Raw genomic sequence first — 18,203 nt, 5'->3', positions numbered from 1 at the left:
GCTTACAGCTGCTCAGAACTGAGCACCGTTATCCTGGTATTCAACTGGTACAATTTTCAAGGTGTGCTTTGAATTGCATGAATTGAATTGAACTGCAGTATAATTGGGGTGGACAGACCTGACTCATGGACAGCCAGGCTTTGGTTGAAATCCTTGTTCCAACGTTGGACAGGTAACAAAACCACCTCTGAGTCTCAGTTTCTTACCTGTGAAGTGGGGCTTACCTCCTCCCTCCTACGCTGATTAGAGACACAATCTAAGTAGAGTACACACGTAATGTATCAAATGGGACCAAGTGATCAGTGGCTATTATTAAGACTTATCCCATGTGACTTACTCCATCTCAACAATGGCCGTAAATGAGCCATGAATCCCCCACCAATGCTTGTAATCCATTAACAGCAACAGTTATTTTCAGAATTACTCGTGGGAACGTAGAGGTCAGCCAGACACATAAGACATCAATCACTGTTACGCCCTTTTAAAATGTTTATTTTAATATTTCTCTCACTAGGTATGGCATGTTCTGCCTAGTGAGGAGAGACTGATTGCCAGGATATTCTGAGGCCGAGCAATATAGAGAGAGCAAAGGAGAATGAAGACCAAATTGTTGGATTGGAGTTTTTCTGAGCACAATAAGAGCTAAAAGAGCTTTTGATCCAAAGACTACAACTCTCTTCCCTCTTCCCTCAAGGTCCCTGAGTGTGGGCCAACATAGCAATCGGACTATGACATACACCGGGCAGGCGGGCCCTGCCCCACCACAGCGTCAGCTCCTTGGGGACCGAAACATACCTGTTCTGCTGTAAATATTTATTGAGTGGACCCAGTTCTGCCATCTCCATAACCAGCATCCAGGACTCGGCTTCACATATCCCGATCATGCGCACGATGTAAGGGTTATCGAGCTGCTGCATGACGTTCGCTTCTGCTAATAACTCATCTTTAAGAGCCGGGTCATTAGCCTCGTTCTTCAGAATCTTCACAGCCACTGTCTTCACAACTCTGCATAAGAAATCATAATACATAAGAAACTTTTCAAAGTGGCTAAGTTCTAAGTTCCCTAATTCTAGGGAATTACCTTCCATAAAACATAATTGCTATGCCAGAAATGGTGTTATGGAGGTAGTTACAACCTTGTTCTCTCATTTTATAGACAAACAGTAACACTGTATTAGTTACAGATAATGACGAGGTGCTGAAAAATACCCAACCAAGCAGAGCCTAAATATTACGGGATATGTAAATAATTTTCAAATAAACCTCACAAATTGCAACATGCATGGATTCCTGCAATATCTTCAGATTTGCCATCTCAGATTATCTGTCATGTGTGTGACTATAACATTCCTTTGATATATGTTAAAAGTGAACCTCCGGGTGCAGAATTAAAAAGCATACATCGTTAAAGCTCATAGTTTACAAAACACTTTTTAAAATGAGCATTGACAATTTTAAGCAAGCTTCAACAACTTTGCAAAAAATTGTTTTTCACTTTCTTATAAAAACATCTCACAGGTCATGTGGGACCTCCTGAAAATATTCTGATATAGTGGGACTTACATAAATGAATGGAAGTTAACTCTGTATGATTTGAAAAAAGTGCATTTCTCTTCCCGCATGTGTGCAGGAAGAACATCTCCTTTGTTGAACTCCGAAATGGGAGAATAAAAACAGAACTGTCCAAAAAGATGGTAAAATAAGAGAACAATGGGGTAAGTCTAACATACATTCACAAAAACCCAGATCACTTCAGTGTAGAGTTTAACAAGTGTTTCCACACTGAACGCAAGGTGTAGATCCTACACAAGCACCCCCAGGAGCCTCCCTCCCCCTCCTACAATCATGGAGCTACTTCTCTATGCTCTCTCTAGTCAGTGCATCATGTTACCTTTCCACATTTCTGACTACCATCCACCTGAAACTGGCTCTGTGTATGGCGTGAGGTAGGGGTCAAAATGAACAAGAGAAACCTCTCGATCCTTCCCAGTAGTAAAGGAAGAAAAAACACCCACAATCTCTTGCAGAAAAGAGAAGAGGAAGGAAACCTTCCAATTCACTTTGAGGCCAGCATTATACCTTGATGCCAAAACCGGAAAAAGAAACTTCCAAGAAAACCATTTACTGATCTCTCTCATGAACCTAAATGCAAATATTCTAACAGAAATATTAGTAAATTCAATTCAGTGATTTATGAAAAAAATGAATATCTAATTCAAGAACAAAGATGGGTTTATTCCAGGAAGGCGAGGTGGCTTTAACATCTGAAAATCAGTGTCCTTCACCACATAAACACAACAAAGGAGAAAAACCATAAGGTCATCTCAGCAGAAAAAACCAGTACTCAATAAGCTGTAATACACATCCATGATTAAAAACATCTCCTCTCCTCTCCCCAAACCCTCTAGTTGAAATTACATATCCATAGTTATTGTCTGTGTTAAAATATGTATTTAATTAAGCAAGGAATTTAAGTGTCACGAACTAGTTGAGGAAATTTACACCTTAATACAGAGTAATTTATATTCATTCCACAAATGACTGTGATATGCATGCACAGATTTTTGAACGAGCCTATCAATTACATGCACCCAGAAAAACAGGATTTGAAAGCAAGAGTTTCCGTGAATGCTTTGCCTACGTTCTTGACACTTGAGTAATGTAAATTTACCTACTCAAGATAAAACATCTATAAAATGTCATAATTCAAAATAATATCAAACAACTAAACCCAACTATATTCGTATCAGTAACGTATTAATTCAAACATACACACTCAGAGATAGGGTCTGTTTCAAAGCACTCTACAGTCTGGCACATTTACTGAACATTCCATGCAGGACACCTTCTAAAGAGCAAATGAGGTGCAGAGATTTCAGTGACACAGCAATTCTAACTATTGTACGGTATGTGTTGTGATCTGAAATTATAGGAAAAAGCAGATAAACAATTACACTAATGATGTCCATAATCAGGAATTTTCTGGGTAAGAGAAATGTGACATGATTTAAAAAATAAAATAAAATACCTGAAAATGCTGTGTTTCTGTCACTGAGTAATTGCATTTTAATTAAAAAATACATGTGTGTATGTGTGTGCATTAAAAGACCCAAATAATATATAGACACTACTGTTAGTTAACAGTAGGGCTATCTGGGTGGTACAAACAGGATGTTCTCATTTTATTACGTTTTGCTTGTTTCTACTTTCGAATGCTCTGAAAGGCATGCTTCCTACGTGCAAACTAATATACGTACTTGGTGTATACAAAGCTAGTATACACAATGAATGCTTGCGTTGTAGCTGTACCAGAAACGGACAACCATACACCGTTAACAAAGAAGGATTCAGCCCTGCTGGGTCAGAGTTCGTGTTTGGGACTAAATGCACAGGAAGCGTGGAGTGTGGCGGTTTCTAGAACGTCAGCTCACGGGAGAACGCGCCGTGCAGCGGTGTGGCCACGACTTACTTTTTCATCTGATAGTAGCCCTTCTTCACGGTCCCGAAGTTGCCAGAGCCCAGCTCACTGTCCTCCAGGGTCAGCAGCTTGCGGTCTAGGTAGACCTCCTTGGGCCTGATCTCCTCCGGGTCAGCGTAGGGGCTTTCGTACACTTCGGTGTCCATGGGCATGGCTTCTCTCTGGGCATCTGCAAGGCGGTCAAGAGACACCCGACCCGGGTGCTGGGTCCCTGCTGAAAATCCCCATATCTCCCGCTCCTGCCTCCTATCGGCACACCTTGCCTTTCCAGACCTTGATCACCTCTGACAGTTGCGATGCTGGTGAGCACTCAGGGCACAGTCTCTCCTGGTTTGTTAGGGGGCGGCAGCAAAAAGCCCCTCACCCCCATGGGACTCGACCCCGTTCTTGCACGGATGTGCACAGAAAAAGGGTCTTTCATGCCAGAAGCCTCCCTAATGGATGGCTTTACACTGTCTGAAAACTCTGACCCTCCTTCTATCGAGGGGTGAAGTCTATGTCACTATCCGCCCCCAGTGGCTTTTGTCACTGTGTCAACCAATGGACTATACTGGAAATGACGTTGGCGAGTCAGGTGAGGTTATAAATGACCAGGCACCCTCCCTTCCCTGTTGGCTGGAAGACTGGTTCTTGAGCCTCAGACACCAGGTGCCTGGGTCCCTTCCATGCTGGGAGAAAGTATAAGCCAGCCCTCGAGGGGACACCGAGGGAGGGGCCCCGTCAGCGTGGAGACTGAGATGCCGGCCAGCCCTGTGCCCCGACCTCCCCACGGCCTCCCCACTGCCCAGCCTGGCCCAGGCCCCTGACCTGCAGGACGTAACTGAATGACTGCTGCACTAAGCTACTACATTTGGGGGCCGTTTTTGTAGCAATAAACAGACCGAGTGCACCAATACAAGTAGAACCTGGAGTCACGCCGAGAACCCAAGGAGGTCCGGCCGAGGCCCCGCTGCTGACAGCAAGTCTGGTCGAGGGCTACGGGCACTGCTGTGCCGCGAACGGCCGGGGATGGGACCGCGCATGGCTCACCTCTGTCCGTGGGCCAGGGCCCCCGGTCTGGCTCGTAAGGATTGAAGGTCACGGAGTTCTCAGGCCGGCTCCCTGTGGCTGTGGAAGACTGAAGCACACAGAGGACAGCAGGTTACTCTCCTCCATGGTCGCACCGTGGAGCTGGTCTGCACAATGACTTTTGTTTTCAAATAATCACATTACGACTTATGCGGAGAAGACAAAGGAAAGCGTCAGGGAGAGAGACAGAAACAAACACCATGGCTTATGTCATTCTTCGGGTGACTGCTTGGACCCCGTGGGGGCTACATGGAGCTCTGTCTCAAGGGGCTGCACGGTCTCAGAGGGGACCCAGTCGGAGGCCCTTCCAAACCCCATTTCTGCCTACACACGGCCCCCTGGGATTCATTTTCCTCCATCGATCCTTTCTGTTCAATTTAATGTCATATAAAGTTATGTAAGAAGAAACACAGTATCCACCAGCCACTTCCCCTACTCCCTGACTCCACAGGGTCTATGCAGTCCTGGTTTCTGCCTGAACTTCTTGACCTTCCATGGAGAGGTAGCTACGGGATAGGAGGCCGGAGGGCAGCAACCTTCCTGGTGCTAGATCTGATTTACATTAATTTGCATGATGAATTAACGGGGTGGGGGAAGGATCTCCTCCTCACATCCCTATAACCTTCCCCTTTTGAAAGTCTCTATCTTGAGTCTTCCTGGCCCGCCTTTGCCCCCTCCTTTTAACACAAGGGTATTGCTAGTACATTTGGTTTGTGGGGGAAAAAAAAATCACTATTCAAATCTTTTTGTTTGTTTGTTTTTTGGTGTAGTTGACTAGGAGGGTCATCTAGCCGTTTACCTTAGCAGGGCCCAAACACCGGCCACGAAGACATGAGATACTGCCAGGGTTTGGAGAAATGTAAAGACACAGAGACATCAAGCTTCACTGTGCACGGTTACGTATCTCGCAGCACACACGGGGTCCTCCTCTGCCTGCCTGACGTCCCAGGCCCGGGAGCCAGAAGGACAATAATGGAGTCACAAGGCACCACGGCCACAACCTGTCTCCAAAACCTGGACCTCCTTCTTCACGGCATCTGCCAAGCGCCACCAGGCTGCTGCCCACAGCACAAAGGCCCAAGGGGCCAGGCTACGGGACGCCGGCTCTCCCGTGTCAGCGGAGGGTGCTCGCTCCACGTTCTCCGCCTCTCTCGGCGTTCCTACCACACTGCACAGGAGGGGCTGGGACGTATCACGAGTAAAAACAGCGTAAGGCCCCTCCCTGCGTCTGAACGTTGCCTTGTCCGCCGCCACTGGAGCTCCAAAAAAAAAAAAAAAAATGTACCAAACACACACCAACGAGTGAATGAATGAATGGATGAATGGGAATGAATGAATGGATGAATGGGAACAGTGTCTTAAAACTGGGAGACGGGAAGTGTTAAGTCAGTGTGGTTTAGAAATGAAATACCCTAACGGAGGGAAATAGGCGTGGATAATCCCAAATGACGATCCACCACCTCTTTTAAAAACTGGCCTGTGATTACAGGGCGGTTGGATGTCCTGGGAGTCCACTTCTCATTTAGAAGATAATTGCCCTGTCTCGATAGAACTATCCTCGGAGAGACTGGGAATCCCCAAGGTCTCCCATCAACCCTCTGCTCAGCTGCAATCAAACTCCAAGGTGGAAATAGTATTCAATTAAAAAAAAAAAAAAGCCTCTTTTAGGTTCATATATACAATCATTTCAACATCTCTGATTTTCCCTGTAGGCAGGAAACTCTGAGATCCAAAGACACGACTTCAAGACGCCAGGACCGCCTGTCACAGACAAGGAGAGTCACCAGGACCCCTGCTCCTGGCCCTGAAACCTGCCCTCTGCCCACCGAGGACCGGCTATCCCGGGGCCACTACTGCTCCGGCCTGAGCGAATGCTCTCCCGAGCCCCAGGCCTTCACAGATTAAGCCAGAATGCAATGACCTGCCATCGGAAGCCTGTGGGGAAGACTTCTAAAGCAGAGGTGGGAGTGTACAAATGAGTGACAAGAGTGAGTGAGAGCTGGTGGTGCTGGACACACTGAGCCTAAAGCCCTGGAAAGAGCAGAGCAGACTCTGACGGGCAGTGTGGTGCTCACCCCTCGTCGGCCTTGGCGACGCATTAGGAAACGGGCTGGGGTCTCCCTCTGAAGGTCACACAGACCCCATGCCCTTAAGAGCCTTCCCAGCCTAGCCGGGGCCCCGCGAGTCCCTCAGTAACCACATCCGCTCCCTACCCAGGCCCCTGGGTCACCCCACTGGGATAGAAGCTGGCACAACACTCGGGAGAATGTTCTTCGGGAGAAATGGGAGATTTCCTGGTGCGTCAGTTAACAGGGTGGTGGTGATGTCATGATGAAGGTAAAGGTACAAAGCACAATTCCATCTTTCCTAAAGTGTTTGGTGGATGTGCCACTGAGTAGAACGACACCAAACACCCTCTGGGATCGAATGCTCAGCTGGAAAGAATTCGAAGACTTTGTAAAGAATGATGCTAAATTATAAATGTACTGATTAGCGTTAAAATTTAATGAAAAACACATCACTGGCCTATTCTGTCACCTGTCATTATTCTTTCTGCTTTATATTTGATGATTTATTCTACCCCAATCAATACCATCACCTTTTCCGCATAGAGCATAAGGTGTCAATGGAATGCGAGCAGGTGCATTTTTTCCTCCCATTTTTGTGGCTTTTCAAACCTGTGGGCCACCACTAGATGGCACTAGCGACCTTCGCGCTCTCCCTCCCAAAGAACAAGGGGTGATCGTTAAGTTTTGTAAATTGAGGTAAAAACAGGTCACTCCACAGTAATTAAAGATAAGACCAAATTACGTCTTAAATTATGATCCCTGATCTCTTACTGGCCAGCCTTAACTGCAAACTGAAATGTGTTCGACAGCTATCCGTTGGGTGCTTATTAAGTGGGGATGCAGAAGTGAACGAGGTACACTTGTACTGTTCTCCTGGTGATCTGGGAGCATCGTGCTGTGTCCTAACATCCATTTCTAGACCTTTGCTTTTAGGCTTTTGGACAGACCTTTCCCAATCAGGCAGAGCAGCAGTAAAGAGGACCACATACGTGTCACAGCCGCAGTGACAAAGAGAGCCTGCAGGCTTCAGAACGCGGGCTGCCATTTTGGGCACGGCTCTGGTCTGCAAGAGCGGCTGTGGTCCCAAGGGGGAACAAGACCCCACAGCCCAGGGCAGACCCTCCCCGGCCAGGGCACGGAATGAGACCACGTCTGCTTCCGGTCCATGCAAACCAACAGCTGACGTCCAACATCAGTCGTCCTGACCTAAGGAGCGGAGGGCTGCAGCGGGACCCCTGACAATGACAGGCAACACGTTTTCTCCAGGGTCTGTCCCAGTGCCTCGCCGTTACTGCCCGACGGTGTGACTTCACAACTCTTCTCCTCCTTTTGCTCTTCCAGCTCAACTCCAGCCAACTGTGTATTTACATACAAGCCTTCATCCATGATAATCCAATCATCAGTGCAGGTGTTGGAATACAGCATGAGAAATGGGTCTGAATTTGAAATTCTGGAACACATTTCGACCACGGAGCTACAGGTGAATGCTGTGTCGCGTTTTAGGGAGCATGCCTCTGAAACAGGAGGTGGACGCTCCTATAAAGACGCTCTTATTCACATGAAGCAAAGGTTTCTGTACTTAAAGGAGCAAGACAGATGCTCCCGTTCTAGGAGTGGGAGGGACTTCATTTAAGGATGTGGGGAGGGGAGAGGGTGAATCCCACAGACACTTGTTAGTTAATTTCATTTATATTTTTAAGGACTAACATCGAAGGAAAACTTTAAAATAGACCCGCTCCTTAAGTTTTTATTATGGAGGGCAGGGAAGAGGGTGGATCATTATTTACATTGGTTACTTGACTTCACTTGTATTTTTAAGGACGAAAGTATTCCCAGTTTCTAAGGAAAAAATTTAAAATAGACCTGTCCTTAAGTTTTTATTAGGAAATCTCTAATATCTAATTCACAGTCCTCTTCAAGTCAAAACATAACTTTTCGGTAACTACCCACACGCTAGAATTAATTCAAGTTCTGACATGTCCTCTTTGGGCCTGAATTATTAAAAACAACTACGTATACTGATCAAATTAACAAACTCAAGAAAGTCATTTGCACCTTATCTAAACAGAGGGGATATCTGACATAATCCCTGTAAGTGCTTTCTCATGACTGTTTAATTAATAGAAAAATTCCTCCTCTATTTGCAAAGATATAAACACCAGCTCTCCTAAAATATTTCTGATGAGCAATTAAAATACATTTAATCCATAACTTAAATCACACAATCCTTCTTTATTAATTTTTTGGCATCTAGGAAAATTCAATGCATATTTCAAAGTTGTTATACATTTAAATAGGCAACAGCCTTTTTTTTCCAGAAAAGTATTTTCACAGTATCAATCAGATTCATTACTTTCTAATATTTAATTCTCTTTTTAAAAATTGATTAAATTCGAGAGGTAAGAATTTACAAAGGCACAACGGGGTTTACGGTAGAGTGTAAGTCTCCTTGACACCCCTATTTCGTGCTCTCGCAGTCACTACCGTTACCACTGTGTTTCAGTATTTCTTCCAGAATATTTGACATTCTATCAGCACATATCAGTTGTTTGTAATTAACACTGGAATTTGGAAATAATTCTAGATCTCAGCTGCCTCTCACGGTATGAATTTTAATTGTAACTAGTTTATTTCCCAATGACAGACTTTTAATTTGTTTCCAGACCTTGTCAGTTACACAGTGCTGGAATAAACACTTTTCATGGACACATGGTTACACACAAATGCAAGAATAATACATACCTAGAAACGAAATTGCAGTTGAGAAGCCATATGTGGTTTTACTTTGGATGGATGTTGTGAACTTGCCTTCTTCCGAGGCTGCATCATCTCACACTTCTCCAGCAAAGCGTGGGAGGACTTACTCACCACACCTTTGCTGCACATCCTGTTGCTTTTTACTTGGGTCCACTTCACAGGTGGACATAACAGCGCACCTAGTCTTCACTTGCATCTCTCTTATTATGGAATGGAGCAGCCCTTCCTATTTTTATGTTTTCCTACGTTTCTCCTATTTGTATCTGCTTTACTACAAACTACCTAATGACATCCTCTGCCATTTGCCTGTTAGTTAAAACTTTTACAGACTTAATAGAATTTCTTTATATATTAAAGATCTTAACCTTGCATGGGTAGCATCAGGACCAATACTTATTCCCAGTTTGTTATTTCCTTTGATGATAGTTCTTTATTTTTAGGTAGTCTTACTGATATTTTAGGTAGTTTTACTGATGTATTGAGAGTGTAAGAAAGAGACATGCTCTCCTTTAATACAAAGATCTGTTGCATCTTTTCTGTGTATTTCCTTAGTTACTGCAAGTGACGTGAGCCTGCTTCAGCCTGCCGGGGACAGCGACGGGGTGGTAGTGAGTCTTGTCTCCTCACTAGGCTGGGTTACTGTTTCCTGGCTTTTTGATGTGTCCACGTGGTTAGTCTGAGCTCTAGTCCTCCATGATCGAATCAAATTGTCATTTTGCTACTGCCATGGAGGGATTCTGCAGATATCACTAAAATCCCTAATTAGCTGATTTAAATTAGGGCGATTACGCTGGGTGGGCCTGGCTTAATCAGCTGAGAGTCCTCTGGGGAGAGCTGCAGCTTTCCTGAGAGAGAAACAGAGAAAGGTGGAGGGCGTATTGACCCCTGGCTGTGGACGACAACTTCAACCATGCCCGAGGGGTTCCACCCTGCTCCTGATCTACCCTTCCTGACGGTCTGCCCTACAGGTATGGGATTTGCTTAGTCAGCCCCTATCATTGTGTAAGGCAAGTCCTTGTGATAAACCCGTATATGTGTGTGGGGGTGCATGCATGTTAAGATGTGTGTGTACATAAATGTGTATGTGTGGCATATATGTACCTAGATACGTGATTGTGTGTATCTGTTTTACACACAAATCTCTAAGTGGTCATGCTCCCGTGAAGGGTCCCTGAATGCTGCACTCAGAGCCACAGAGCTAAGACACGCATGGCATGTGGTCCGTGCACAGTGTGACCGCCCATCTCTGGGACCGCACCTGGTTAGGGGGCTGTGTGTCGGCACATCATAAAGGGAATAATGAATAGGCAAGTGGTGGCAACCGGTGGTGTGACCCACGTCCACAGGGCTACTTCCACAGCTGCCACGCAGGCCCTGAACATGGAGGGGCCACGGAAGCCAGTGAAGTAAGGGGTTCCAGGCACTGTGGAGGCCACGTGTCCTGCCCTGAGCTGTTCTACGAAGCACTGTCGATGCAACATTCAATTAAACACTCTTGCATCTTGTGTTTGACCGCCAGACCGTGGTACCGAAGTCACTAATTTGAACTAAATTTATAATTACATCCTCGAAAAGATGATTCTTGGTTAAAATGCACCCTGAATCAGAAGGCTACTTCCTGCCTGTTAGATGCCATCCGGGCGGCCACGCGGAGCCCTCTCCCAAGAGAAGGGGCGCAAGCCGACAGGGGTCCTGGGCCACATGGGCCGGAAGGGGGCAGCCAGAGGGTTTTACCTTGGAGCATGGCAGATGTTTACCTCTTCTGGTCTACAGCCTCGATCACCTACTGGGCCTGGTGGCTTCAAGCAAACACCAAGGGTGGGACAAAGGGGCATGAGACCCAGAGAATGTGTCACTTTGACAACCTGGTCCCCGATTCCTAACACGCCCACCCTGGCGCGGGCGGCCCTGACTGCAGTTCCCCCAAAGCACTGCCACATTCTAGCTGAGGTTCCACGAGCTGGTCCACACTGCCTGGCCACGGGACATTCAGACAGACAGCCGCTCCGTTCGTCAGACAACTTGCCCCTCGACCATCACATTCAACTCTCTTCTCTGATCTATCAACAACAAGACTGGGAGCACCCACAGTATGACTGCCCACCTGGAAAATTCTTCCTAAATAAAATCTTGGGGATCTTATGCTTTTTCTTTCTGTTGTTCCTAGCAAGTACTTTCGGCAACTTGCTTCATCAGTTGATGCCCAACTGTATGATTGAAATGTTGGAAAAAAATACTAATTGGTATGAAAATGGAAAGAATTATTAACAAAAGAATCCGCTTTCTACCACCAATGGAGAAAGTACAAAGGAAAAAATAGTAACCCATACATATTATATATATATATATATATATATATATATACGGAGATGATTCATTATAAATCATTAAAAAAAACTTCGCTTTTTCCCTCACAATTCAATCACACAGCCAAATACAGAAACGAATCCCAGGTCAACCTGAACTGCCTCGTAAAGAAACAGGGCGCTTCTAATCCTCCAATTCCATGCTTGTCTTTTTACTTGTTATAGTCAAGTTCCGTGTTGGAAATCTACAGCCTCGATGCAGGTGTCATGGCCCTTGGCATCCACGCAATAAACAGCCTGAGACGCTCCCTGTGCAGCCCCCACAAAACCCTGGCACCCTTTCCAACAGCACGTACTTTATATAATCGACCCCCTGGCTCTGCAACTTGTGATTTTGACAACAGATCACTTGGCTTGCTCGGAGAAGGTTCTCCAACACGAGGCTCCCACCTCCCGCGCCGACCCTGGGACGTTCAAGCGCACGCTGAGCAGGGAGAGTACGCTGGCGGGGGCGGACCGGGTGGCAGGGACCAGGACCCACACGGAAAGCGCGGCGAGCACTGGGCACAGGCTGCCCACCTGGGGCCACACACGGCAGGCGCGAGAGCACAGCGGCTGGACGGGGCGGGGAGCGCGCACGGAGGGCAGCCGGGGCCGGAGCGCGGGCACCGCGTGCGGGTCAGTCCTACCACATAGGCAGGGGGACAGCAAGCGGGGGACGCATTAGCACCTTTCTGTGGCCCGGCTTTGGGAAGGAGTATGATTTGATTCTGGAGATTATTCCACCCGCTGACCACATCTAGAAACCATAACGGCAAAGAGGGAAGAGTCAGTATCTCAGAAAGCAAACACATGACATGCTATTTCATTTTGTGATACCACTTTGTGATTAACTGCCAACCCCCTCCACACTCTGCTGCAGAGGTTTGCTGCCGGCCACACTTGGTCATTAGGGATGCTTCAGGATAAGCCTGCCACCTGAGCAGAAGGATCTGGAAAAATACTTTGGTTAATATTTTCCATGGAAAGCTATAGAATTAGGGCTGTCACATTAAGTAGCCCCCATCTCATACAGGTTACTAAATCACAAACACGACAAATCATTCTAAAGAAACTAGAAGTAAGTGTGACTGTGCCCAATTTTGTTACTTCTCTGGGGGGCTGGTTTCATGGTTTGTGGAAATTCACTGATTTGGACATGTAGGGCATGTGTGTTTTTTTCTGTATGCATTGAGATAGTCAATAAAAAGATTTTCCAAAATATCTAACTTCTTGAAGCGACTGGGTGATACACGGCTGCATCTAGGGCTTCATATTCTTGTAAGAGTTCTTAGCCCTCAGCCCTCACCCATGTGGGAGGGAGATCAATCTGTCTCACGGAGCATCTACCGTGACGTATGGTAGATGGAGCATGGAGCATCTAGACGTGCCAGGCCCAGGAGCCACATGAAGGGTAAAATAAAATGACGATTCCATACAGGGGCTCTATTTTAGACGTTGATGCAGAAGTTCACTGGTATTTTAGCAAATTCCGATTCTGCCCCCCCCCGCCCCCGCATCTGGTGACAGGTGCTGCCCCCGGAGAGGTTCCCTGCTTCAATGTGGGTGCGGCTTGTGAGCGGTCAACCATCCTTATTGTGGGCAGAATGGACCTTCCGATTTCTGCTGATTCTGTTCTTTAAGGGTTAATAGGCAAATAGGGAGACGTGGAGCACACAGCTCATGATAGGGGGATTTTTATACTTTACAGATGGCATTAAAAAATTTTTGACACCAAAGGTCCACATCGAGGTCCCCAAAAAAGAGCAGGACCCAACTCCTCCTCTGAGTATAAATCTGTGTGTCGGCTTGGGGTGGGGGGGAGGGGGGCGTGTGTTGGGCAAACCCCCACGGAGACAGGGGGGCAGGTCACATTCTCACCTCCCATTGAGGCGGAGAGAGAGGTGCGTTCTGGCCTTCTCTAGGGCTTCTCTCATCTGATGCTGCTGGGCATCCCACCCCCAACCAAGCCTCCTCCGCTAAGCTACCGTCAAACCCACTCTCCAGAAAGGTCAATGCCTCTGTTAATGATGATCTAACCAAAAGAGCCAGGCGGACACGCTCAGTGAGACATCACGTACAGCCGACTCACTCCAGGGGCCATGTGCACGGTCTCCTGGATCCTGCACATCATTTCCCAAAGCCACCAGGAGGCGTATTTCTGATTTAACACCGGGTGTCCCTGTCTAACCTATGAAGAAATGAACTCAGCTGGCCTGGAACTGAAAGTAGGCTGATTCTAGCTGACACTCCCCGGCCCCAGGTTATCAAGGGCGGCAGGAACAACAATCATGGCTATCCTGTGCGCTAACCCATGGTTTCCTGGCTCTAGCATGCAGCTGCTCCACCGCGGGCCCAGCCCTCGTAACTTACCGCAGGATGGCCCCCTGGGAGGGGCGCGCGGGCTCCAAAGTTGATGTTTCCTGGGTGGAAAGAGCATGGACCGTCATGGCTAAATCCCCGACACCCAGCAGCCCCCTCCCCGGGTGCAGATCACTCAGCTGGACCGTTAGCCTGCCAGAGAAGCAGTTTCTCCTTCTCCTCCACTCAGCGTCCTCACCCGGGCAATTAGAACTAACCCGCTTTCTCCAGTTAAAGCTACCAGCTACAGTGTGATTAACTGGAATGACCCGACATCATCTTTCATCAACCAGTAAAAACAAGCCCTCATCCCACCCGGATCTGGGACAGGCCGGCTGTAAAGCCAGGCTGATTACTGTCACGATCCCAGAGACAGAGGCTCCAAGGTCAGGAACTCACCTGTCTGCCCGCCAATCTTCTGGCATGGAACTGTAAGAACTCTTAATAGCCCATCTGGTTTGTAAGAGTAATGCTCCACTAGCTGAAAGGGAAGAAGGAAAGAGCCATGAACATCGGAGGCAGGAAATAGGGAAATCCTGGAGCAGCCCACTCCCCCTGCACACCTTAAACGTGACTCGAGGACACCCCTGCACAACAAAACGTGGTTCCTCGGGAGGTCATTCTGGTCCCTCCTCACGCCTCTCCCACCCCACACTCACATCCTGGACAGGAGTCCACTCACCAGCTCCCCTCTGGACTTTGCCCCACCCTCCCTACACCCCTCCATCGACCCACCCCTCCATCGACCCACCCCTCCACCCACCCCTCCACCTACCCCTCCATCCACCCACCCCTCCAACCACCCACCCCTCCATCCTTCCCCCTGTCCCTCCCTCCCTTCCTGTTTTGGTAGCAAGTTCCACTTATTTATTTCTCCTCCATCTCTGTAATGTTATAAAAACAAATTCAGCATGTCAACACTTATTCCTTCATAGACTCATTCAACAAACCCTCTGGGCCCCAAGGCAGGACCAAAGGCAAACAAAGGTGAATGAGACACATTTCCTACCCCTGAGGTGCTTCCTTTCTTGATGGAGAGGCAGGTAAAGGAATCGCAATATACTGTTAATTGTTAATTACTGCTGTACGGGGTTGTTGGCAACGGCTTCTCGGAGGGACCAAGTCATTCAGCCCGAAACTTCCAGGGAGAAGACAGCAGAGCTGGGACATGGGGAAAGGGGGCCTTCTGTTGAGAGAATGTGGTCATCCTTGGCTAATGGCTCCCAGGAAGTTGTGACTCATGATGTCCAACTGGTCCATCCAAACTTAAGTGATGGCATGTAGATTTATTTATATCTCATCCAAATTACACAATAAGAAAAAAGTCTTGGTATTTCACATTTTCTTTGGACAACCTAGAATCTTCATAATGTTCACATCTGGTATCTCTTCCTTATCTGTTTGTTGGTAACTTTTCCAGTTAAGGACCCTGCTCCTGAATCTTCTCTCCTCTCAAAACTTCCCTGCTTGGGTGAATCTTTGTTGAATGAAAAAAAGATAGACTCCAAGGTGGGCTTGAACTCACGACGCTGAGATGAAGAGCTGCCTGCTCTACCTACTGAGCCAGCCAGGCGCCCCTGAATGAATATATTTTATCCTTCCAGGAAGCATTGTCTTTTATTGTGGTGAGATCTACCCTCTAAGCAGACGTTGCAGTGTGACCGGCCCTAAGATGCTTGACACGGGGGCTCAGCTTGCTCTGATAAATGCAACCACGTGGTCTCGGGCTGCCGGTCTCGGGGTCCCTAAGGCAGCAAGGCTTCCCGTCCAGCGCTCCAGTGTCACTCAAATATCTTGTGGTTTCCAACAACGTGCTGGACGAGGGTGCCCGCAGGTGGGCAAATCTGTGAGGATACCCGTCTCGGGCAGGGGTCAGCAAACTTTTTCTGGAAGGGGCCAGACAGTGATATTTTAGGCTTGCGTACCCTGTCGCACAACCTTTTACTTTTTTTTTTTTTTTTTTTTTTTAAAGAATCCTTCGAAGTGAAAAAAACACTTCTCCAAGAACTACACAAAAAAAGGCTGGGGGCCAGGCTGGGTTCGGGGTTTGCTGGCTCCTTCTCCAAAGTCAGGAATTCGACCAAGGGCAGCAATGCCCGACTCTCAGGGAAACAGGGAAACTGCGCTGCTGGGCCCGGCTGTTTATAGGGTGCTTGGCTGGGAGGGCGCACAGCACAGCACGGTCACACGTAGCCATGCCGTAAGTGCAGATGAGCAGCGTGTGCCCACCTCGGCCCTCAGGAGGGCGTGACGGCGTCCGTTCCCCGCTCCTCACTCCCTACGTGCCTCCCAAATTAGGAGCTATCTGGGGGTTTCCTAACAGTGGGGTCAAGAATAAACCCTTTTCAGAGCAGAGCTGTAAATGTCCTGAGCATGCGCAGGCGGTGCTGACCCACTTTCTAAGTTGCCTTAATTTCACAGAGATTCCTTCTGCAGCAAGCAAGGCACCTGACCCTTGATATTCAGTCTGGAACACAGAGAGAAACAGCAGGGCCTCCTGGGCACATCTGCGAGCACAGTTCTCCGTGGGCACCTCCGTGGTGCGGAGCGCTGAGCGGTCCTGGGACTCCTGGAGCCTCGTCCACCCGCCGACCCCCCTCCCAACCCCCGCCCGGGGCTTCAAGGCACCTGCAGGTTGAAAGGAGCCCTGCCTGGGTGGGTATCGGGCAGGGACCCAGGTGGCTTTCTCCCTCGTGAGGACGGCCCCTACCTGCCAGAGCGTGTCGAACTTCTTCCCGTCGGGGATGGAGAGCTTCCCGGTTTTGTCCTTATCGATGCGGTAGTGCAGCACCTTCCCCTCATGCAGCAAGCACAGGGCGTAAGACCCGTTGTCGTTCCTGTCCCTGATCCTACAAGACAGGAGACAGTGCGTCACAGCCACACCAGCCCCGCCGGCAGCAGCGGCCCTTCCCGGCCTGGGGTCAAGGGCTTTTGGCCCCGTGTCCAGACAGGCCCTGCCGGCAGGTCGGTGGCCCCGGCAGCTCGTGACGAGGAAATGTCGTGGTGGCGGGTGGGTCACGGCCACGGCCCAGCTGGACCCCTGGGTGGACAGCAGGGGAGCCTGGGCCCTGCGGGGGAGTCTCAGTTCACCTGGAGCGGCCGCACGGTCAGGCCACCAGCACAGGGCACCCACGGAACACGGAGAGTCTCTGCACTCACCTCTCTTCCCCGAGGTCACAGGCCCAGACCTGCCGCTCCGCCGGCTGCCGGGGTGCGGCGTGGGGGTGTTTGGTAAGCATTTTACTGAGGAAATTCCAGACCACAGATGGAGGGGGTGCGGGCCCCGACTCCCCAGGGCCCTTCTGCCTCCCCTCACATCTCCTGGTGCAGGAAGGCAGGGCGGGGCTGGGATTTAGAATGCTGTCCCATAGGATAGTGTCACATGGCGTCACAGGGACCGGAACGTGTCATGCACTGCGGGGACCAGCAAGCAAGGGCAGGGCGGCGCTGGGCTGTGCCGACCCCAGGCTCTGCTTCCCTGCCCTGGCGGGCTCTCCTTGGTGCCGCCCCCTTCCCTGTGAGTAAGACCTGTGAGTCCAACAGGGAGCCGAGCACTCACCCGCTGCCCCCAGGGGAGGAGAGGGCCCAGGAGAAGGCCCGCGGGGCTTGGGAGGGCAGATCCAGGTGGCGGCAGGGACTGCAAAGCAAGACTTGGCCATAAGTCCCTCTCCCAGTGCAGCTTCTTAGTCTCCCCGCCCCCCACCTCAGCCCTGCAGCAACTCAAGCCCTGGGAATCAGGGGCTCTGGGAGAGGGTGAGTCGGGACGCTTCTAGAAAGCCTTTCTGGCCCCAAAGAAACCGAGACTCCAAAATGTTTAGCCTGTGCCCCAATGCACTGCATTTTGGGAAGGGTTCAAAAATGCCAAGCTGCATGGACTTTCCATGTTTTGGGAAGATTTCTGAAGCTGCCTCTGGGTGGCAAGAGGTCTCACCGCCAAGATGGGCTCTGGAAATAACTGTGTTGGCACTGTCCTCACCTGTGGATCATCGCCAGAGGCCGCCGGAGACTGAGGGCCGAGCTGGGTTGTGTAGCTGGAGCTCTGTTTTAAGAATAAATTCCCCAGGACGCCTGGGTGGCTCAGTCGTTGAGCGTCTGCCTTCGGCTCGGGTCATGGTCCCAGGGCCC

General features: G+C 49.0%; 1 protein-coding gene across 5 annotated transcripts in view; it reads right to left on the bottom strand.

Annotated features, from left to right (window-relative positions):
* The window catches only part of SYK (spleen associated tyrosine kinase), a 76,005-nt gene that overhangs the window by 12,690 nt on the left and 45,112 nt on the right, over window positions 1–18,203 (bottom strand). For 3 of the 5 annotated variants that reach the window (XM_028117295.2, XM_028117297.2, XM_088019275.1), the window contains 7 exons: window positions 16,789–16,927; window positions 14,478–14,559; window positions 14,091–14,140; window positions 12,409–12,477; window positions 4,508–4,595; window positions 3,470–3,647; window positions 796–1,005 (listed from right to left, as the gene is read on the bottom strand). In XM_028117295.2, the coding sequence (XP_027973096.1) occupies window positions 796–1,005; window positions 3,470–3,647; window positions 4,508–4,595; window positions 12,409–12,477; window positions 14,091–14,140; window positions 14,478–14,559; window positions 16,789–16,927 (816 nt within the window). Of the gene's footprint in view, window positions 1–795; window positions 1,006–3,469; window positions 3,648–4,507; window positions 4,596–5,345; window positions 9,339–12,408; window positions 12,478–14,090; window positions 14,141–14,477; window positions 14,560–16,788; window positions 16,928–18,203 lie in introns of those variants that run through there. The other 2 variants (XM_028117299.2, XM_028117300.2) reach the window with 2 other exon arrangements.

The sequence above is a fragment of the Eumetopias jubatus genome, unplaced genomic scaffold (genome assembly GCF_037043125.1).
Source record: "Eumetopias jubatus isolate StellerSeaLion01/CBP00866 unplaced genomic scaffold, mEumJub1_p1.0 scaffold_15, whole genome shotgun sequence".
Classification (NCBI taxonomy): Eukaryota; Metazoa; Chordata; class Mammalia; order Carnivora; family Otariidae; genus Eumetopias; species Eumetopias jubatus.
This window is presented reverse-complemented; position numbering and strand designations above follow the sequence as displayed.